Source organism: Schistocerca piceifrons, chromosome 1, assembly GCF_021461385.2.
Source record: "Schistocerca piceifrons isolate TAMUIC-IGC-003096 chromosome 1, iqSchPice1.1, whole genome shotgun sequence".
NCBI lineage: Eukaryota > Metazoa > Arthropoda > Insecta > Orthoptera > Acrididae > Schistocerca > Schistocerca piceifrons.
The window spans coordinates 1,058,272,921-1,058,295,241 of record NC_060138.1 but is presented as its reverse complement, the minus strand read 5'-3'; the positions used below and the strand labels follow the sequence as shown (position 1 = coordinate 1,058,295,241).

The window sequence follows — 22,321 nt, the reverse complement described above, 5'->3', positions numbered from 1 at the left end:
AGCACATTGTGAGCAGTGCCAAAATGTCTTAATGGCTACTTGCAAACCATTGGTATTCACAAAATTCATCTGCCAACACATCATGCAGTCCTAGACACTGAGGAAGAGTCCAACTAGTCAAAATACAAAATACAGCATAGTAATGTCATTATCTGTATTTACAGATATAGTCACACTTGCATAAAGGCATGAGAAACTGATTTCATACCACTACATAAAGTAATAACTATAATTTAGTCTGTTTCCATGAAATAATTTGTATCTCCATTTCTGTGCTCATTAATAGTTGACACAAAAAAAGGGTGTTGTGACAATGAAGAGCAACGTGAGCTATTTGCTGCTCTTCTTTGTAGTTTTCTCTGTCATTGAAATGAGTTAATATCAAAAGGATCTCTTTTCAGCTGTGTGAGTGGTGCAGATCGAGTGACACTGCATGCTATCTCTGTGGACTATGATGTGAAGAGCCCACGGTTTGGAGCCAGTACCCGTGACTCTGCCCCAGGACTGTATGTTGAATGGGCTGCTGCGGACTGTGGCATCATCAAGGGTGACAGGTAATGTGTGACAGAGTTTTCTCGATATCTCCTCAGTGCAAGGCACTTGAAGGGCTAAATGTAAAGTAGAGCAGTAGACAAATATCTTCTTGGATCAAACATATGTATTTCATAATGAGGACTATGCTATAGTTTTGCACAAGTTAGAGTATTATGCAATTAAAAAAAGTTCACAAATTGTTGTTTCCATAGATAGCAAACATGAAGTGGGTGGGTGTCCTCCAATGTCAAAAAACAAGAAATAGAGTTCCATCTGACTGAGGCGCTGTTAATTCCCGGGGCTCTGCAGGTTTTTATTCTATGTCCATTGCTTTTATTGCTATGTTTCAATTATATAGCACTCAACAAAAAGAGTGCTTAAAAAATACAGCAGTGTGAAATATAAGGCCATATCTTAGGTAAAAGAGACTGTTGCTTAACTGCAACAAAACATAGCGATCACGCAAAACTGCTGTAAAAGTGTTTTTTTGTTGTCACACATCAGAAATCAAGGAGTATAACATTTAATTTTCCAGGGACTAAAAGTAGATCAGCTTACTTGGAAAACAATATGTGGAAATTAGGTGCTGCTGTCTTAATAATAATAATAATAATAATAATAATAACCATAGTCACTGACATGATATTTAAAAATTGTTTATCTCACTTATTTTCATTTCATAATGTCCTACTGACATCATTTTTGGGGGAAACTCCAAATTTGCAGAGAATATCCTTTAGCCTAGCATAGTGCACTCAGAGCAGTCTGCGGTGTCAGTTTGCAAATTTTATGTGCATTATTATCCAGATGTCTTGAACTCGGAGTTCTGTCATCCTTTTACATAATTTCCTTTAAGACATTTGTATTTAATAATATGTTATCATTCAAAAATAATAGCAGCAGCCATTCAGTGAACAATAGACAGAAAAACAATTCAGACTTGAATAATACTTTCTTAACCATTGTACAGAAATGTATACACTATTTTGCAGATTCCGTTTTCAGTGTGCTTATTGCAGAACTGAAAATGTTATTAACAAAGCCTACGTTTTCAAATCTAAATTCAAAGACTTCCTTGTGGTACTCTTTGCTACAATATTTTATTTATTCATATACTCACACATCCTACATGTAGTGATTTGTTTGAACAACAACTAGCTTTGGCTACAGTGGTCCCACAGAACCAGAGATGAAAATAAAAGTTAGAAGCACCTCATAGTGACAATGGTGAAATATGCACTAATCAAAGTTGTAAGAGCCACTAACAAAATTAGACAGAGGAAAAGCAGTAATTCATCTGGTTTTGGATGTCTGTGGGACAAAGTCAAGTTACTGAAATCTTTTAGTGTTTGAGAAGACCTTCCATAAACTACAGTTGTTACAAGTCACTGATTGCAGATGTAGTTCCTGAAATGCACAGTAATAATGTTCATTTAGAAAAGTGGGGATAAGCAAGTAATGTCTAATTACACATCCATAACATAGCCTTCAATCTTTCAAGTGCTTTTGAATAAGTTGTACATGGTAGAAAAAGGTGCATATTTCAGATGAAGTTTTGTGCATGTGTAGTGCAACTCCTTGCCAGTTCAGTGCCGCCTGCGTTGTCAACCTGGCTTGTTCTATTTGCAATCTTTGTTTTTGCTGTTTTGTTCTTGTGTCGCATATTTTATGTCAAGTTTAAGTGAACAATGTGCAACTGTGAAATTTTGTTTTCTGCCTGGTAACAATGCTCCTGAAACTGTTTTAATGTTGAAAATAGCTTACCAGGTTGATGTTATGGGAAAAATTCAAATGTATGAGTGGTTTGCTCAATTTAAAAATGGTGATATGTCGATTGATGACAAACCTTATTCTCATTTCTAAAGATGAGTACAAAGAATGTTTAGAACAGAGGAAGCACCAGTGGGACACATGTATTAGTTGTAATGGAGAGTATTTTGAAGGAGACAAGGTTGTTTTTTAAACAATTTGAAAATATATAGCTTTTAAAAAATAATTCTGGTTCTTTTTGGGCACCTCCTCATACAACAAAACCCATACTGAAACTAACAAATTAAGTTTGGATAGAAGCAAAGAAGAAAGTAATCCTCTTGGCAATTTTGTTATTGTGCTAAGACCTTTTACTGTGCAAACCAATAAAGGAACTGTGAAACTTACAGTATAATGGTAACAGGACTACCTACTAAACACAGTTGTATCCATATAGTAAGTAGAAGACCATTACAATATAAACTCCAACAACAAAACAAAGTCTGATGAGCCTTCTGTTACCCTTACACAGTTGCTTGTAAAGTCCTTGGAATCACATAACAATTATGGGATAATAGTTTAGAAGCATAAGAATCAAACACACTGGTTTCAATGGAAAAAATATAGTTTATTTCCATAGTATTTGGTCACTTAGTACTCTTTTATCTCACCATTATCTGTACAACCAATATGAGACTGTTGCTGAAAAATTCCTCACACCTAGGCTACATGAAAAAACTCAAGTGTCTCCAATAAGTAGCAAAAAGAAATATAACTGCAAATTTTAAACTAATTTTACACTCTTGAAACACAACTTAACCGACATCTGTGGCTACACACAGACACTTCTAACAGTAAACAGTAGTCAAACTAGCTACTGAGCTCTTGTTCCTTTTTTTTCCAGGAAACGTGCATGTATTCACAGAGACACCCAAATGCGCACACTCACAGCGAGACTGATTATCAATTACTGAGAGCTGATGGAGGTCCACAACAACCCATCTATTTCCCGAGTCCACAACAACGCCAGAAAAACTAGGATTTCAAGCCAGTGAAATCCAGTTACTGATTACCTCACAAAACATTTAAAAGTAGAAAAATGTAGCTTTTGGAGCTTGAATGTTTCTTCCTTTGGGATGAAAGGGGGACAGTTTGGGGAAAGTTGGAAAGGAGGGCAGGTCACTCAGACCCCAGGTTGAGGGGTATTCACCTCTTATGAGGCCAGTACATCTATTCCTCAAAACAGGTTAATCCCTCTCAGTTTCAGGTCTGAGGAAGCTGCCACTCCTTTCCAGCTTTCACCAACCTATACACCATCCTCCCAGGGAAAGTACAATGCAAGTTCAAGAAGCTATAGTAGAAGCAGTGAAAGAAGATCCCCGACAGTTGCAATGGGCTTTGTGGGGCTGTTCGCACATCTTCCTTAACCAATCGTGTAACGCAATTTTGTATACCATATATTTGCAAATAATCAGCAAAGAAATTTTTCTGAATTTAAGGAAAAAAAACTGGGATGAGTGGATTAATTTTCATATGGTTAGTACTGCTCCGCTTCCAACAACAGATTCCATTATACTGTAGCGCTGTTGTGACCTCAGTCTGTGACAAGTCAGTAGCACATTAGAGGTGAAGTATTAATCACATATTAACTTGTTAATTATGGTTACAAGTGATCATTATTGCTCATACACAGTTAAAGAGAAACTTAAAATTATTGAAGAAGAAGAAGACACTGAAAACTGTGCAGTGGGAGGAAAGTACAATGTGAGATAGGGCTGTATTCACGACTGGCAAAAAAACAAAATGTGGCTTCCAGAAACAAATAGTAATTGCAAGCATTCTGTAGCTGTAAAGCAAAGAATCCAGACCTTGGGGATGAGGAGGGAGGGGAGTGTTTGAATGGCTCTGCAGTAATATAGATTAGAAGCAACAATATGGATGCACCAACTCAAAGCAATGGCTTCAGCCAAAGAAATAGGCAGCGCTGATTTCAGAGCTAGTTGGAGCTGGCTATCAAGATGGATTAGGCTTTTGAAGGAAATTTACCTTTGCTTAACATCTTCCAGATGATGATAAGGAAAAAGTAGTGAATTTTCATCACTTCGTAATAAATTTGAACTGTGAACATTGGTATATATTATCAAAAATTGCTTATGTGGATCAAACTCGAGTCTATTTTGATATGCTACTCGACAGCACCGTGAGCAGGAAAAGTGACTCTAGCATCTTGATAAGAACTAGTGGCATTTAGAAGCAAAGGTGTACAGTGATGATGTGTGTAATTGGTGATGGATGAAAGCTACCACCTTACGTGATATTTCAAAGGGAAACTACTCTGAAAACATTAGTGAAAAATGAATCCAAAAGGGCGGATGGGCCATGACCTTGTGGTTGACTGGGTGATACATATTTGGCAATGTCGCCCTGATGTATTACTGAATTTATGAAATACGTTGATCCTGCACAGCTTCCGCAGACACACAACTGAGGAAGTGCAAGATAAAATACAAACAGGGAAAACTGATTTGGTCACTATCCCTGGAGGCATAACATATGTGTTGCAGTTACTACATTCTTCTGGTAGCGATGGTGAATAGAATCATTATGTTAAAATATTCTTTGTAAATAAAACAAAAATTATAGTCATATGAATATAATAGAGGGAAACATTCCACGTGGGAAAAATATATCTAAAAAGAAAGATGATGAAACTTACCAAACAAAAGCGCTGGCAGGTCGATAGACACACAAACAAACACAAACATACACACAAAATTCTAGCTTTCGCAACCAATGGTTGCCTCGTCAGGAAAGAGGGAAGGAGAAGGAAAGACAAAAGGATATGGGTTTTAAGGGAGAGGGTAAGGAGTCATTCCAATCCCGGGAGCGGAAAGACTTACCTTAGGGGGAAAAAAGGACAGGTATACACTCGCACACACACACATATCCATCCACACATACACAAGCAGACATTTGTAAAGGCAAAGAGTTTGGGCAGAGATGTCAGTCGGGGCGGATGTACAGAGGCAAAGATGAAGTTGAAAGACAGGTGAGGTATGAGCGGCGGCAAATTGAAATTAGAAATTAGCGGAGATTGAGGCCTGGCGGATAGCGAGAAGAAAGGATATGCTGAAGGGCAAGTTCCCATCTCCGGAGTTCTGACAGGTTGGTGTTAGTGGGAAGTATCCAGATAACCCGGACAGTGTAACACTGTGCCAAGATGTGCTGGCCGTGCACCAAGGCATGTTTAGCCACAGGGTGATCCTCATTACCAACAAACACTGTCTGCCTGTGTCCATTCATGCGAATGGACAGTTTGTTGCTGGTCATTCCCACATAGAACGCTTCACAGTGTAGGCAGGTCAGTTGGTAAATCACGTGGGTGCTTTCACACGTGGCTCTGCCTTTGATCGTGTACACCTTCCGGGTTACAGGACTGGAATCAACCTGAAAACAGCTTTTGCATCCCGTAACTACCCTCCCGACCTGGTACAGAAGCAAATAACCAGAGCCACATCCTCATCTCCTCAAACCCGGAACCTTCCACAGAAGAACCCCAAAAGTGCCCCACTTGTGTCAGGATACTTTCCGGGACTGGATCAGATTCTGAATGTGGCTCTCCAGCAGGGATACGACTTCCTCAAATCCTGCCCTGAAATGAGATCCATCCTTCATGAAATCCTCCCCACTCCACCAAGAGTGTCTTTCCGCTGTCCACCTAACCTTCGCAACCTCTTAGTTCATCCCTATGAAATCCCCAAACCACCTTCCCTACCCTCTGGCTCCTACCCCTGTAACCGCCCCCGGTGTAAAACCTGTCCCATGCACCCTCCCACCACCACCTATTCCAGTCCTGTAACCCGGAAGGTGTACACGATCAAAGGCAGAGTCACGTGTGAAAGCACCCACGTGATTTACCAACTGACCTGCCTACACTGTGAAGCGTTCTATGTGGGAATGACCAGCAACAAACTGTACATTCGCATGAATGGACACAGGCAGACAGTGTTTGTTGGTAATGAGGATCACCCTGTGGCTAAACATGCCTTGGTGCACGGCCAGCACATCTTGGCACAGTGTTACACTGTCCGGGTTATCTGGATACTTCCCACTAACACCAACCTGTCAGAACTCCGGAGATGGGAACTTGCCCTTCAGCATATCCTTTCTTCTCGCTATCCGCCAGGCCTCAATCTCCGCTAATTTCTAATTTCAATTTGCCGCCGCTCATACCTCACCTGTCTTTCAACTTCATCTTTGCCTCTGTACATCCGCCCCGACTGACATCTCTGCCCAAACTCTTTGCCTTTACAAATGTCTGCTTGTGTATGTGTGGATGGATATGTGTGTGTGTGCGAGTGTATACCTGTCCTTTTTTCCCCCTGAGGTAAGTCTTTCCGCTCCCGGGATTGGAATGACTCCTTACCCTCTCCCTTAAAACCCATATCCTTTTGTCTTTCCTTCTCCTTCCCTCTTTCCTGACGAGGCAACCATTGGTTGCGAAAGCTAGAATTTTGTGTGTATGTTTGTGTTTGTTTGTGTGTCTATCGACCTGCCAGCGCTTTTGTTTGGTAAGTTTCATCATCTTTCTTTTTAGATATAAAAATTATAGTCAACATTTCTTTTTTTCCTCCTCCTCCTCCATTAAAACTATAGTGTGCAGATTATTTGCATATGTACAGCGTGTCTCTATGGCAAAGTGTTGCTGCAGCTCCACAGACGAGTACTGTTTTCACTTTCAGCTGTTTGCAGTCCAATTGAAAGCTGGCAACAGCACTGCCAGTTGTCAAGGGTGATCTTTCAGAGTCTCCGCTATAGGTAGCATTTTTCTACACGTGTGTGTGGTTTCTTTTGTACGTAGATACACGAAATTTAGCCTGTTCCAGGCAAGCCTAGTCAGCCATTATCTCTCCTTGTAATTTTAGTTTTCTCCATTTAATTTTCCTTTCGGTTATGGTCTGATTGCTTATGCTTCATTTAACAGGCCTCCCTATAGGTTTTGCATCTACTTCAGCTAATTTTAGCCTTTTGTTCTAAGCTGACTCCTGGTAGGATGTGGCTTGATTTTTCTGTATACTTAGGTATAGAAAACATATTTCCGACATGAAAGGAAACCATGTAACATAGAGGCCAAATCAAAAACTTTCAGTTGATCCTCCAAGCACTTGAAATCTTCCTTATCCAAAATGTCCATGGATGATGACACAGATACATCCCTTGGTAGTGAGTGTGGGCAACAGCTTTTCAGGGCTGCAGCTAGCCACAATATCAACAACAGGAAATCACACACATTCTGTGGTTGCATTCACCACATTTAATGTGTGTAAATTCATTCCACAAATTAAAATTTGGGTTAATTAACATCCCTAAGCATCAACTCATTCATCCACAACTCAAATTGTGCGTTACAAAGTCATTTTGATGAAGCATCAAATATGTTGTTCCTTAACCACCACTGAAAAGTATGGAAATCATTTTAAACCCATATTTACATCAGTATTTTGGTAAAAAAAAATGTTGACAATTATTAGATATTGCAGTATTTGCCATTGGAAAACTATCACTTACTGGAAACCTTGATTCAATGCCTTGAACTGCTTATGATATATTATGGGATACCCAATACAACAGTCGATTTCTGTGGAAATAAAGAGATGCGTTTTTATGTCAAGCAATAAAGCACTTGCTTTCTTGGACAAACCTACAGCTGTTGCAGACGTCTTTTTGTGTTTGGATCCAGTAAAACAAGAGGGCGTTACACAATAAAGAGTCCTTGACCTCAGTTTAACAGTGATGTATGTGTGTAATGTCTCAGAATGCCTGTGACTATAGTTTAAATTATGAAAATCAGTACATATTATTTTGATGAGCTGTAAGATTAAAAATGATTCAATATAAAGTCAGTACAATGTAACGTGAATTGAGATGAAAAATTTAATTTATGACATCTTCAAAATACTTTAACATAACAAAATGCATCATATCCCTTGCTCGCAACAAATGTGTCATGCCACTTCTCTGTAACATCATTCTACACAGACCTTACTCGTATTCCTAACAGACATCTGTAACATAAATTAGAATTTTTAGTTTTCTGACTGCAGCTGATACAGATAATTTGTTCTTGGAAAGTAAACCTGTCATTAAGAACTCAAAATTTATTAACATAATTATTTTGTTTATCGCGGAACTGTAGGTTGCTGGAGGTGAATGGCAAGCTGGTGATGTCTGGCAGCAAATCAGCAGCTGATCTGCAGCGGTTGCTTTCTGTGTCCCCGGCACCCGCACAGTTGGTGGTGCTACGCACCCACAGCCACAGTGATGCAGACAGTGAACACGGACATCAGAGTACCTGCAGCAGCCAACTGGAAGTGACACGGGAACGGGAGCGGGCCGAAGACGCCGAGCGTGACAATGTGCGCCTCTCACACCGGATCTCATATCTGGAGGAGCAGGTGGCTGAACTGCGGAGGGCTGCCAGTGCCGCGACATCTGCGCATCCTGCCACTGCTCATGGCGTGAGGGCCGACATTACAGCCCCCACTGAGGGCCTGCTGCAGGTCAGTTTAAATGGTGCTTCTTTTAACTTTCAGTGATGTACACATACAGATAAGAAATTATTAAGTTCTGACCCTTTTTGGTATGAGCAAAAACTTTGGGCACAAGGGGGAAACTCTGAGCTGCAGCATCTGATGGAGTGTGACTTGAGGATGCATGAAGCTTGCTGGTTCCATATCGCTCTGCTCATATAGTGGCTAACCCTCACAGTATTTGTGCAGAGCCTTTGCCTCCCACATACAGCTCTCCATCACATCTCAGCTCCCTTCTTGATAGGGGTCATACTGCAGTCTTTCTTCTTATTTCCAGCTTTCTATGAAGGGTGTTCGTCGCTGGAGCAGATGCAGTATTATTTTTCCAATTGTGTTCATCATTATGTTTTGTAACATCATTCTTTGACATTCCACCTCTGTCTTGTGTCACCAACATTATCTACTTATCTACACACACACACACACACACACACACACACACACACACACACACACACACACACACAAGAAAGATATTGCAAATGGAGGAATGGCTGGGTGGACATAATCAGTCTGTTCATATGAAATAATTAGTGGTTTATGTCTAATTGTGCAATTAAACAAAATAATTGTAAATTGTTAGAATAGCTGGTCATGTCACTAAACTGCCCTCCAATTCTATTTTAGTCCCATTAAATGTGACATCATGGCACACTTATTTAAATTAACAGTAATGTTGCAAACAATTGCAAGAAAGCTGCTTCAAAAGTGTTTATGTTATAAACAGAGTGCCAATTTTGGGTATTAGAACAAGACCAGGGTTCTGGACAGCCTGGTGCCAAGGGTACAACACACAAGGTGTATCCACTGTTTTGGCAGTACGCGACTGCATCTTGCCAACTGTAGGAGATACTTATCCTGTGCCTGTGGAAAGCAACAGTTGGGGGATGGTTACTTCAGGTCACCCCTACTTGAGTTGGTGTCCCTTTTGGTTGTGGGCAGGAGATATCTTCTCCCTAGCACCAACCACTGACTTCATCATCCCTGTCATACTGCAGTCTCTCTTCTTATTTCCAGCTTTCTATGAAGGGTGTTGGTCTCTGGAGCAGATGCAGTATTATTCTTCCAGTTGTGTTCATCATTATGTTTTGTAACATCATTCTTTGATATTCCACCTCTGCTTGTGTCACTGACGTTATCTACAGTTGTTGATAATATAGACAAAGAATTTTTTGACAGGTGACAGTCTCCTGTCTTCTCCAGTGACCATAAGAAACAATGTATGTGACTCACTCTTCTTCTTTCTGTAGCCAGTGGTGTTGTCACCACATCTGTGAACTGACTGATATGAGAATCCATAAGCTACAGCCAGCCTGCCATTTGCCCCCTCCTTGAGAATACATTCCACTTAAGAGTATAATTGTTTTGTATTATACTGAAAATAGTTTTGTAGGATTTTTTGTGTCCCTTAAAGCTCCCACTCTTTACTGACATACACAGTCTTGTTGCCAAAAAATCCGCGTATTTCTCACAACAAATGTTACAGCTTTTGACACTTAGTTTATTTCTAAGTTTCTAAGTAAAGCAAACATGGAAGAGGTAAGGTTGCAAGGAAGTAATGAAATAAAGGAAACCACCAACTCTTATACAGAAGGATACAAAATGAGCAAAAACAGAACAAATACAACCAAAGGAATATATCTGTCAACATTCATCAAGAAAGTTAGTAAAATGACGATGTTATTTCATTTTTCAACTTAAGCAAATGTAATAAAAAATAAATACAATTAAAAAGTAAGTGTTAAGGTGTTAATGTAAATTAAAACTACTGAGAGTGTTTGGGCTAAGGTGCAAAACTGCATATTAGTCAGTACCCCCATAAGTAAATGTTCATGGTAAATACATTACATAATAGAATAAAGTTATTAAAAGCAACCATTATGCAGAATAGAAAAATATGACAAGTGTTCTGAAGATAATATAGACCAACGAACTTGAAGTATTTTAGAACTTGGTAGTTTTTCTTCTTCTGCACCACTAGGATAAAATACAAAATCCTGGTTCACATTTGGGTTTTTGATCCTGCTGACCAAAACAGAGAGTGAGTTACCACACAAACCATAACCTGCACGAACATTTGCAACTAGCACCCCACAGTAACAAGTCCTCTGATCAGTTAAAAGATTTCATGCATAATAAGGCAATGATCAATCCAGAAGTGAGTTAGAAGGACTCTATTGTGCCTCTGTGGCCCTGGCTGGGCAGTAGATTTAACCGAATACAGCATGGTGTTCCTCATTTTGTTATTTCTTGTACTGACTTCAATTTCATTTTTGTGCATGTATAAATTGAGTAAATGAAGTTCAATGACTTACTTTTTGCAATACCAGGACTAAATAAAACTGCTTTTGATAAAGAATGAAATTAAACATTACAGATTGAAGCTCTTTTATATTAACAGTTTTATGACAGTATAATAAACTGATGAAATGTTTAAGAATCAAAAATAAAATCTGTTTTTAATTAATTAATTAACTTTTTACACAGAGCAGAAGGTTTCAATTTCAAATTCTGTGAATGAATGCAACTCTTCATTGCTTGCTAATATATTATTGTACACTGCTTATGTAATGAACCAGATTACATAATGGGCAGCATGGGAGCTGACTGCATAGATAGTAAACTAGACATGACAATTATTTTATGAAACACTGATTGTAATTTAAAAGGATAATCCTTGTGATGTTATTAGCTACAAGTCATCTGGTAACTGCAGGGAAAGAAAATAAATTTGTTTCATGTACAATTTTTTGCAGAAATTAAGTTTCATTCCTTTGAGCTTTGCTTTTGTTCTGAGATAGTCATTTTATTGAAACAGTTTCATCTGTCTGATGCAAGAAACGAGTGAAATTCCTTTTTTATAATATAAATTGATTTCATGTACACTCATAACTAACTCTAGTTTTCATGTGATCTGTTTACAGGTGTTTCAAAAAGGACCGCAAGTAACGGCCCTTGTTGCGAACCTGCCAGGCATGGCTAGTCCCAAAAACTGCTTGCCAACACTACGACCGAAGTCAAGGACCCAAGATTCTCATAGCAGCAAATCTCTAGACTTTGGTGGGAATTCAGATTGTTCGTCATCGGGGGGACAGTTTCATCATCATAATCATCATCATTATCATAGACATAATAAACATAGCTTACATAGTGCCCGAAGCACCAACTCACTGGATGCAAGCCATACCAGGATCTCTGCCTCAAAACATTTATTACAACCTCGAAGCAGACATCATCTATCAGAGACCCACAAGTTAAGGAATGGGCATCACACATCAGATTCATATATTTTAGATGGTTCAGATACTTTGGAACAACAGAAGCATACAAGACATAAAGATCCCGAAAAATCACACCATCATCGGAAAAGTGACAATGGCCTACCTACCTCAGAACATAAAAGCACCACAAGAAATCTTAGATGTGTGAATGAAACACTCAGAGATGGAAAAATATGCAAATCCTATGAAGTGCGGAGTGTTAAATGCATGGACTCTGAAACAGAATTGAGGGGAAGTGCAAATCATAATCAGTCTGATAATCATGATCACACAGATAACCAGAGCAGCAAGTCCTCCGATTACACTTCTGAATCATCTGTAATTATGCTGCGTCAAAATGGAGACAATAGCAAACTCGGAAATAATTCTGTACCTAGAGAAACAAAACCACAAAGGCCGACACCTCCAAAGAAACCACTACGCCTCTCCCTGCAGCGGGCAACTAGTCTGCAGTCTGTTACCTTGTCACAATCTCTGTTACCAGCTGCAACACAATTGTGTTCCACAGATACTTCTCATTTACGGAAACTAACAAAGAGAAACCACAGGACAGAGGATTCAGTAACTGCTAATGACAGAACTCCTTCTAGAGCAGAGTCTTGTCAATCAGCACTAAGGTGGCCACCATCAACAGAAAGTATTCATCAGAATTCTCTACTTAATACATCCCGTACCAGCATTATAAGCACATCTGGAAATTCTGAAAAGTGGTACTAAATTGGTCAAATTTAGAAGCTTCTTTTTGTAGTCAGAGCTTTTGTGTGTTGTGTCTGTGTTTTAGATAAAGCAGTAAAAACAACAATACTCAAATTTGTGATGAACAGGAGACGTGTATATCAATATGTCATACATGTAAAAACTCAGTGCTGTGTCTGTGGGAAAATGCGTGAGACTTCATAAGCACATTTGACTGTTCCTTCAAGTAATTTGTAATGGTGGAAGTAAAAGCTTTAAATAAATGACTGTGGAGAATAAAGAGGCAGAAGGAGACCGAAGAATATTTTAAGGTCTCAGATGTTTCCATTTGTATTAGGCATCAAATGATTATGTACAAATGCTGGAAAGCAATAAGAATGTATATTTTGTATTATGTATATTTCTGAATAATTACATATTATTTTTGAAAAATTAAAGCATACTTTCTTTAATTTGATATTATGTTTAGCAATTTTGCCCTTATGCTACACTGTTTACTTCTGATGAAAACGACTTACATCTCTTTAACATGCCTATTGTCTGTAACACGACACTACGATAGTCTGTAGAAGATATATTATCCCATAAATAAAAAAAGTAAATAGTAGTGTACACTTTAATTACTCCAAAGTTTTTGGATAATTGTAGTGCATCTTGCAATTACATAACCCAATACTGAATATGCCCTCTTACAGTATACAGTGTCACAAGAGCAAAGTATTTGCACCTTAGATTGTTTACATCCCAGAAACATGAAATATGGGAAAGGAAAGAGAAAGGTTGGGTGGAAAATAGAACCAGCTAGCTCCACAGGGCATTGTAGTAGCGCAATGGCAGAAGTTGAAAAATTCTCATGAATGGTTGACTTAACCACTTTGGTCATCTGGGTGAGGTCCCTGACTGACTCAAATTTCCAACATATTTCTCACTGCAACGCAACCTCCCTCATCCATTGAACACTCTATTCACAAATTCTGACTCCTGTAAGAGTTTGGCTGATAATTGTGCATTCGCACTGAACTAACATCTAGGCACCATTATCCTCGTTTTCAGAAATGTACACACATCAAAAATTTTTTTGCATCACCCTGATTCCCACAACTCCTGAAGATAGATGTTGACTGTTCAGAGGTGTCACTAAACCCACACAAAGATGTAAACAACCATGCATGAGCAGCGCCTATTAGACAGACGGGGTTTGACAGCCGATCAGTTCCAGTCATTCCGCCAGGAGGTACATGGCTCGTGTTGTCTGTAGTTTAACTATGCCTAGACAGTTAGTACCATGGTTTGATTGCATCCGCATTGTTACTTTGTGCCAGGAAGGGCTCTCAACAAGGGAAGTGTCCAGGCGTCTCGGAGTGAACCAAAGAGATGTTGTTTGGACATGGAGGAGGATGACACGCCTCGTTCAGGTCGCCCAAGAGCTGCTACTGCAGTGGGTGACCGCTACCTATGGATTATGGCTTGGAACCCTGACATCAACACCACCATGTTGAATAATGCTTTTCGTGCAGCCACAGGACGTTGTGTTACAACTCAAACTGTGCGCAATAGGCTGCATGATGCGCAACTTCACACCCAATGTCCATGGCGAGGTCCATCTTTGCAAACACAACACCATGCAGCACAGTACAGATAGGCTCAACAACATGCCGAATGGACCACTCAGGATTGGCATCACGTTCTCTTTACCAATGAGTATTGCATATGCCTTCAACAAGACAATCGTCTGAGACGTGTTCGGAGGCAACCCGGTCAGGCTGAATGCCTTAGACACACTGTCCAGCAGGTGCAGCAAGGTGGAGGTTCCCTGCTGTCTTTGGGTGGCATTATGTGGGGCCAACGTATGCCACTGGTGGTCATGGAAGGTGCCGAAATGACTGTACGATGCGTAAATGCCATCCTCTGACCGATAGTGCAACCATATTTTGGCGAGGCATTCGTCTTCATGGATGACAGTTCACACCCCCATCGTGCACATCCTTCAGGATAACGACATCGCTCGACCAGAGTGGCCAGCTTGTTCTCCAGACATGAATCCTATCAAACTTGCCTGGGATAGACTGAAAAGGGCTGTTTATGGACGACGTGACCCACCAACCACTCTTGAGGGGTCTACGCCGAATCGTCATTGACAAGTGGGACAATCTGGACCATCAGTGTCTTGATGAACTTGTGAATAGTATGCCACGATGAATACAGGGATGCTTCAGTGCAATATGTGTGCACGGTGATCATATCCCATATTGATGTCAGGGTACACGCACAGGAAACAGTGGTGTTTTGTAGCATGTGTTTCGGGACGCCTTACAGATCTGCGTTGTTTGTGTTCCCTATGTGCCTATGCTATTAGTGCCAGTTTTGTATAGTGCTATGTTGTGTGGCACCACATTCTGCAATTATCCTTAATTTATGAGCATGAGTATATGTTCCTCACCACAACTAGCTTTGGCCACAAGTCCATTCTGAATCACTAAGAAAAGGCAAGAAAAACATTTACACATATAGTTCCTAAAGTACTAGTAACAATTAAACCATAGGCTGTAACCTATACTAATCCAATACAATACTGTGAAAATTTTTGTATTAATAATTGCCTTTTTTAATGTTACGATTATCAAAACATCTCTGTCATAGCAGCAATAAAAGCATCCTTTAGTTTCTCAAAATTAATTGCCGTGATAATATCAGTATACCTGAACTGAGGTACCTTTGATTTATGAGGCAGTGACAACAGATCCAAGATAAAAACACATAGTACTATGTGATTCCACAAAAATTCATTACAGTTAATTTGAAATGTAAAGTGATAACATAACTTTATCCAAAAAGTGTTTTTCCTGTTAGGTTTGTGTGTTGTAGTAGACTATCGGCTGTCAATGTTCGATCTACCTACATCTAATCTACAATATTATGAAAAGGATAGTTGCTCCTCACCATATAGCAGAGGTGCTGAGTCACAGATAGGCATAAGATAAAAACTGTCAGGAAGTGAGCTTTTGGCCAACAAGGCCTCCATTGAAAATAGAGGAAATATGCACACCCACACACGCACAACGCGCAGAAAGCCCGATTTGCTTTTTCCCGATGCTATTACTTCTCAACAACCAGATTACCAATGTTCATGGCAGGATTGGAAGGAGGAAGTTTATTGCAGCCACTCAAGAGTTAAACAATTTTGGAAAACTAATTTCAGTCTTCTGCCTTTCTCATTTTAGTGCCCAAATGTTCACTGAGTGACTCTGCAGATGATTATGATCCCTTCACTGAATTTATGTAAGACCAAAATTTCTTAGGATTTTTCTCATAGTCATTGGCAAAATTTCACTTTTAAATTCATTAAGAGCTTCTTAAGTTGTTCTACATACGCCCGGTTTGGTTTCGTCTAGTTGTTTGTGAGAGGGGCTTTGACTTTGTTTAAATCTATGATGAAGCTTCACTACGCTTTGCAGAAATTTTCAAATGTGATTATTGTACGATGGCACATTTTCCCCATTGCTCACAACTTCCCTTGATATACACAGCTAAAGCTTACAATACAACACTACTGAATCTTATTGATATTCTAAATCTTCATCTCTGAGATTAGTGTTTCATGCTGACTAAAAATAATTTTTAATTGACACATGTCAGAGTTATTCAGCAAGAATATTTACCCACCTTTCTTGACGTTGCTTTTAACATCTGTAGTCATTTCTGCTACAACAGCTGTATGGTCACTATTCCCTCCTCTACAACAAAATATCAGGGCTATTAGTTACTAGAAGATCTAAGATGTTGCTTTCATCTGCCCTAACAGTTGCAGAGAATATTCACAAAGATGTTATTACTCATGATAACTATCAGCTTTTCTTTGATGCATTCTGCTACTGCAACTCCTGAGGCAGGTGGTCCACGAAGACCTGGCCTCCATGTCTGACCCACTTCTGACATTTACCTTCACCCAGATTTTCCATTCATAGTCTTTAATAGACTCTCAACATCTTATCAAGGTTTTTTATGAGAATCAATATGCCAGCACTACTAGCATCAAGCCTGTATCTGGGTTAAGTATTACAATCAGAATTCACAATTTCCTTCTTCTTCACTACTGTTTTCAGCTATCTACCTGTTTCTAGTACTATGTGGGTATTATTACTATCAATAACAGAGACTTAATTCTGGGGGTTTACTATGGGTGCTCCCACAGTTAACTAATATCGCATTAATAATTTTTGTTATGACTTGAAAAAACTGTTTAGGAATACTAGGGCAAAAATTGTGTTCTCTAGAAATGTGGGAACACAATTCCTGCTTCAAGACGTGAAACCTAAATGTTTCTCCTTCTTGGGATCGCGAGTGGACAAAATTAAGTGTCTTGATTGTAACGCACACTACTTTGGCCAAATTCAATGAGCACCTTTTTTTTTTTTTTTTTTTTTTTTTTTTTTTTTTTTTTTTTTTTTTTTTTTTTTTTAAAAAAGGGGGGTGCACCTTAAAAATATTCTCCATTCGCACGACATTTAAAAACTTCTCGCCATCGCCCACCACCAAATGATCTCGATATTCTGCAAGTTGTACAAAAAGGCAAGGAGATGAACATCCATGAAGAATTTGAAATTTCGAATTGAGTCTATTTTAAGAGCCCAGCCCTGCTCAACGAGACGCTGACCTTTCATAACCAGGGCTACTTCGAGGCTATGATGTTACTTTTTAAATAGATGTTTATGCACATGTGGCTTCGATTCATACACAGATATTGTTTACTGTACTTCCTTGTTTTTACCTTATATAATGGATCTAAGTTTATCATGGCAGTGCCACCTAGTACAGCGTCAATGAGGGCACTTTATACCCCTGGCCTACGTTGTAAACATATCCTGCGTTGTGATAAGGGCAAGCACGCGTAAATACAGAAAACGTGTGACTATTGTACGATTTTATTCCTTATATCACTCACATACTCTGTGAGCCGAGGTCTCTTGGTATGTTTGTTCCACTTTCTGCTCTTTGCCTTGAAACATATTCTTATTTATTTCTGTACATGGATGTGTCCTGTATATTTTACTGGATGACATGCGGGACATTCTGTATAATTGCCAGTGGTCCTTGAGTCACCTGGCGAATGTCTCCTGTAAATTTTAGTGGGTGACTTGCTATTTTTGGTGATTGCGAGACTTTCTGAATGCTTGCCAGTGGGCCTAGAGTTTTTTACCTGGTGAGTTTGTCTTTGGTTACATTATACTCAGAACTCAGGTCATGGTTTCCCAATTACTTTATTTGACTGAAATGTACATTTATAGCTGATTCCTCGCTCATAAATTTGTACTGAGGAAACTCCCCCCTCCCAGTTGTCTCATGATGCTCAGGTGTGAGTCAAACACATCACAAATAAATAAGAAACTGTCCTACAACCGAGACTATCTATTCTTTCTTGAACAAATCAAGAAGTTCATGTACCATTAGTCAAAAAATGGAGTGCTGTAATTTTCAATAATTTTTCTTTCTGATATGCAAGGGTTAATATTCTCTGTGTTAAACTACTCCCTTCTCTGTTAATCCTGCTTTTTAAGGTTTCCAGACAGATGGGCAAATTCATTACATTTCAATTGGCTTTTTCCACTGAACTGCAGTAACTTTTTCTACAAGTTGCCATTCCACTTGACAACACACCTGACAGTTACTCCCTAGTATTTTACTGACATTCCTGCCCACTTCTTCACTCTACTGCCCACCAAGCATTGGAGTTCCCAATGAATACAGTCCTGTCACCTTTTGGGTTGACAGCTGCAGAGGGAAGTGGGAGTTATCCACATATACCAGTAATCTTGGCAATGGCTTTACAGCTGGTACACAAATGAAAATTCCCGAACCATCTCTACCTACGACATCAACAAAGCTACTGCACTGTGAACAAATGATTGCTGAGTACTCCTCTAATCATTCACGACTTGAAAAACTCAATGCACATTTTCAAGCATGTATTCAGTTATCTCTCATTAGACACTGAGATGAGTGGTTTGCTACCAAAAATTCTGTCACCATCAGCCGTAGTGTTCCACTGTCTGCCCAACCTAAGCAATATCCTAGTCCATTCCTACATTAACCCTTCTTCCATCACTTGGGAATGGAGCAGGATCCAATTTCACCCATTTACTTTGACCCATGATGTCATACTTCAAGTATAGAGCAGAGCTTACACAAACGATTAAGACAACCATAGACAACATTTCATAACAGGCACATTACATTCTTCAATATGGCAACCACAAGGTAGACAGTTGTGCGGGTGGGTGGACACTAACAATATGAAATTAAAATGACAACTGTGGGAATGAGGGGGTTTTGGGTGGGGACAAACTTTAAAACTATTAATTAAGTTAAAATTATCCCAAAGCCACAAAAATATTGAAGTCACACACATGGATGCCTCTAGAATAAACTAGACACACACACACACACACACACACACACACACACACACACACACACACAATGCGTGCGCGAGACTGCAGCCTCTCCCTGCTGAAGCCACACTGAGTGTGGCTTCATCTGCCAGAGGCTACAGTCGCACGTGTGTGTGTGTGTGTGTGTGTGTGTGTGTGTGTGTTTTCGACAAAGGCCTTAATGGCCGAAAGCTTATACTGTGACATTCTTTTATTTGTTGTGCCATCTGCAACCCAGCATCTCTGCTATAAGCGATACACAGTGGCCCCATGATATTATATTTTGGGAGGAGCAAGATACAAAAACAAAAACTGCCAAATATTTGAACACACCTAAACTGTAAATAACATCACTACTTAATTTAATTCTTCAGACTTTCCCGGCAAGGTGCTGTCATGTTGAATAATCAGGTTTCTGCCAGTCATTAAACATGACAATGTCACTACTTTTTTATCTGACGACCATTTGAGTTATGCACTTAGATTCATGGCTAATCTTACCCTCAACAGATTTGCCATGTTACAGAAATGAAATAATTGTAAAAACAATGTAATTGTTATAATCATTAATCACTAATCGATCCACTCGCAACAATTTAAATTGAGCTATTATGTTCCTGCCTAACCTTACCCTCAGAGGCATATTTTCTCCAGTGTTTCAGAATATACTTGCAAATTAGTTTTTGCTATGTGTACCTGCAGTCAGCCCAAAGAAATACTGCTTATCATGTCTTTCATGCAATGCCCAGTGTCGGTGTAAAGTATGTTTCGCGTTACGAGCAAAACTATTTTTAAAATGCAATTTTACATGCCCATCCAATGGAGCTGTCAAAATTAGTTTAGTGATTTTTTTTTCTTTATGTTTATTAACAGGTGTTCATACATTACAACTAAAAAAAATTGCACTAGACTAATTTGGAACCACTAAAACCAATTAGGCACAGAAGATTCCACTTTAAAAATAACTTTGCCTGGAACACGAAACAAACCCCACTATCTACATCTACATCCATACTCCACAAGCCACCTGACAGTGTGTGGCGGAGGGTACCTTGAGTACCTCTATCTCCCTTATATTCCAGTCTCTTATTGTTTGTGGGAAGAAGGATTGTCAGTATGCCTCTGTGTGGGCTGCAATCTCTCTGATTTTATCCTCATGGTCTCTTCGCGAGATATACGTAGGAGGGAGCAATATACTGCTTGACTCCTCGGTGAAGGTATGTTCTCGAAACTTCAACAAAAGCCCGTACCGAGCTACTGAGCGTCTCTCCTGCAGAGTCTTCCACTGGAATTTATCTATCATCTCCGTTAACGCTTTCGCGATAACTAAATGATCCTGTAACGAAGCGTGCTGCTCTCCGTTGGATCTTCACTCTCTCTTCTATCAACCCTATCTGGTACTTTCTGTCAGCAAAGGGCGTCACATGAAGAACTTTATCATTAATAATCACTGAGCTGACTCCAGCTACACATTGCAAAAACCTGCTGAAACACCTTGTAAGGATATTGCTGGGTAGGTTGTGCTGTGCAATAACTGTTAAGGAAAAAATTTGATATGCTGCATCGTTTCCGAGTTAGCCAATCAGGCCGTTGCGCATGCAAATTCAAGTGGCCCATCAGAGATGGTGTAGCCAAACATGTTCATCAATTGGTTTCCTAAAACCAAATGACAGCGGTACAAAAATTGTACATGGGATTGTAGTAAGTGTCGAACACGAGCCAAAGGCTGAGAAGTCTCGTGCGCTGTCATCTATGCCATGAGAATATCTATACAGTGGCCCACTTGAATGTGTGTGTGCAACAACCTGACAGACTAACTTCAATGCTAATTAACTTTGAAATGGTGTAACGAACCCAATTTTTTAAACAATTATTTCTCAGCACAGCATACCCTGAACACCCTTAGAAGCTTTCCAGTCTGTTTCTGACCACCCTGTGTATGTTAAAATAGTTACTAGTTTCTCTACCAACAATTTCAGCTGCATTCCCTGTTCAACCCTAACCACACACTCGTGCCTTGCAACATATTTCGAATAAGCAGCATAGTTAGTGAACACATCACACAAGACATCTTAGGTCAAAACAGATGGGTGCTTGACCCCACCACTTGAGTTTCTACCCTATGGACAACCTAGCTACGAGACACCACATCTTATTATAGTTTTGTCACAAGCCTAACGTATCTTATAAAGAGTAGAGCCACATCATATACCAGCTGTACTGCGGTTATTGAGCTGCATTCAATGTGAACATGACAATCAGCTGTATGTGACTAGTTTCCTTTTGTAATTTTCTTTTACTGTTTCCACACTGGAGGGTTTTTCTTCCCTTTTGGTTACAGCTTTCTAACATTAAAAGCTATACAGCCTATCCATTCATTATAAAATAAAAGTGTAAAGGTAGTTTAATTCCATACAGCTACTTATATAAATACCCCTTGGCTTCAAAAACCATTCAATCAGATACTCTTGTACTCTACACTTATTTTCCATTTATCACAACTTTCCCACAGATAAAGTGGCATAAGTAGTAGGAGAATAACATTACCTCCTACTCATCTGGATACATGAGCTGTCTGCTTTCTTGTTGCTGGCACAAAGCCCCTAGGTTACACACAGCAATAAAGAGAAAGGAGGAAGGTAATTAAGTCACATAGGCATGAAGAAAAGAAATCCTCGCTATTTTCTTCAAGTTTGACATAGTAAAAAATTGTTGCTTTGAGATCAAAATACTCTTAATATGTTTAATACAAAACAGCATAGAAATACACAATGTTACAATGATAACACACATCTCAAAGTTACTCTTCATCCCTTGCAACTTGACACAAACGTGCTAACATTCCACTAAGTTGGAGCAGAGAAGCCACCCCCTCCACTATCCTCACATGAATAGTACCAATTTCCTGGAAATAAGAATGAAACCGATATTATTTATATTAATTTATCTAAGTTTAACAGTGAAACATGAAACATTCAACAGAAAAAAAAGTATTATTCACTTTCAAATTAAAACTAAATCTGTAAAAATTTGCAAAATGCTA

At 39.3% G+C, this 22,321-nt stretch overlaps 2 protein-coding genes across 2 annotated transcripts in view; one reads left to right on the top strand and one right to left on the bottom strand.

The window, feature by feature from the left end:
• Window positions 1–13,208, top strand: part of LOC124796726 — a 1,132,495-nt gene extending 1,119,287 nt beyond the window's left edge. The window contains exons 9-11 of the mRNA XM_047260718.1: window positions 402–554; window positions 8,480–8,843; window positions 11,798–13,208. Of these exons, the coding sequence (XP_047116674.1) occupies window positions 402–554; window positions 8,480–8,843; window positions 11,798–12,871 (1,591 nt within the window). The 3' untranslated portion in view covers window positions 12,872–13,208. The remainder of the gene's footprint in view (window positions 1–401; window positions 555–8,479; window positions 8,844–11,797) is intronic.
• An 8,799-nt stretch (window positions 13,209–22,007) lies between these two features.
• Window positions 22,008–22,321, bottom strand: part of LOC124745632 (replication factor C subunit 2) — a 58,537-nt gene continuing 58,223 nt past the window's right edge. Inside the window, exon 8 of the mRNA XM_047248937.1 lies at window positions 22,008–22,183. Coding sequence (XP_047104893.1) covers window positions 22,079–22,183 — 105 coding nt within the window. The 3' untranslated portion in view covers window positions 22,008–22,078. The remainder of the gene's footprint in view (window positions 22,184–22,321) is intronic.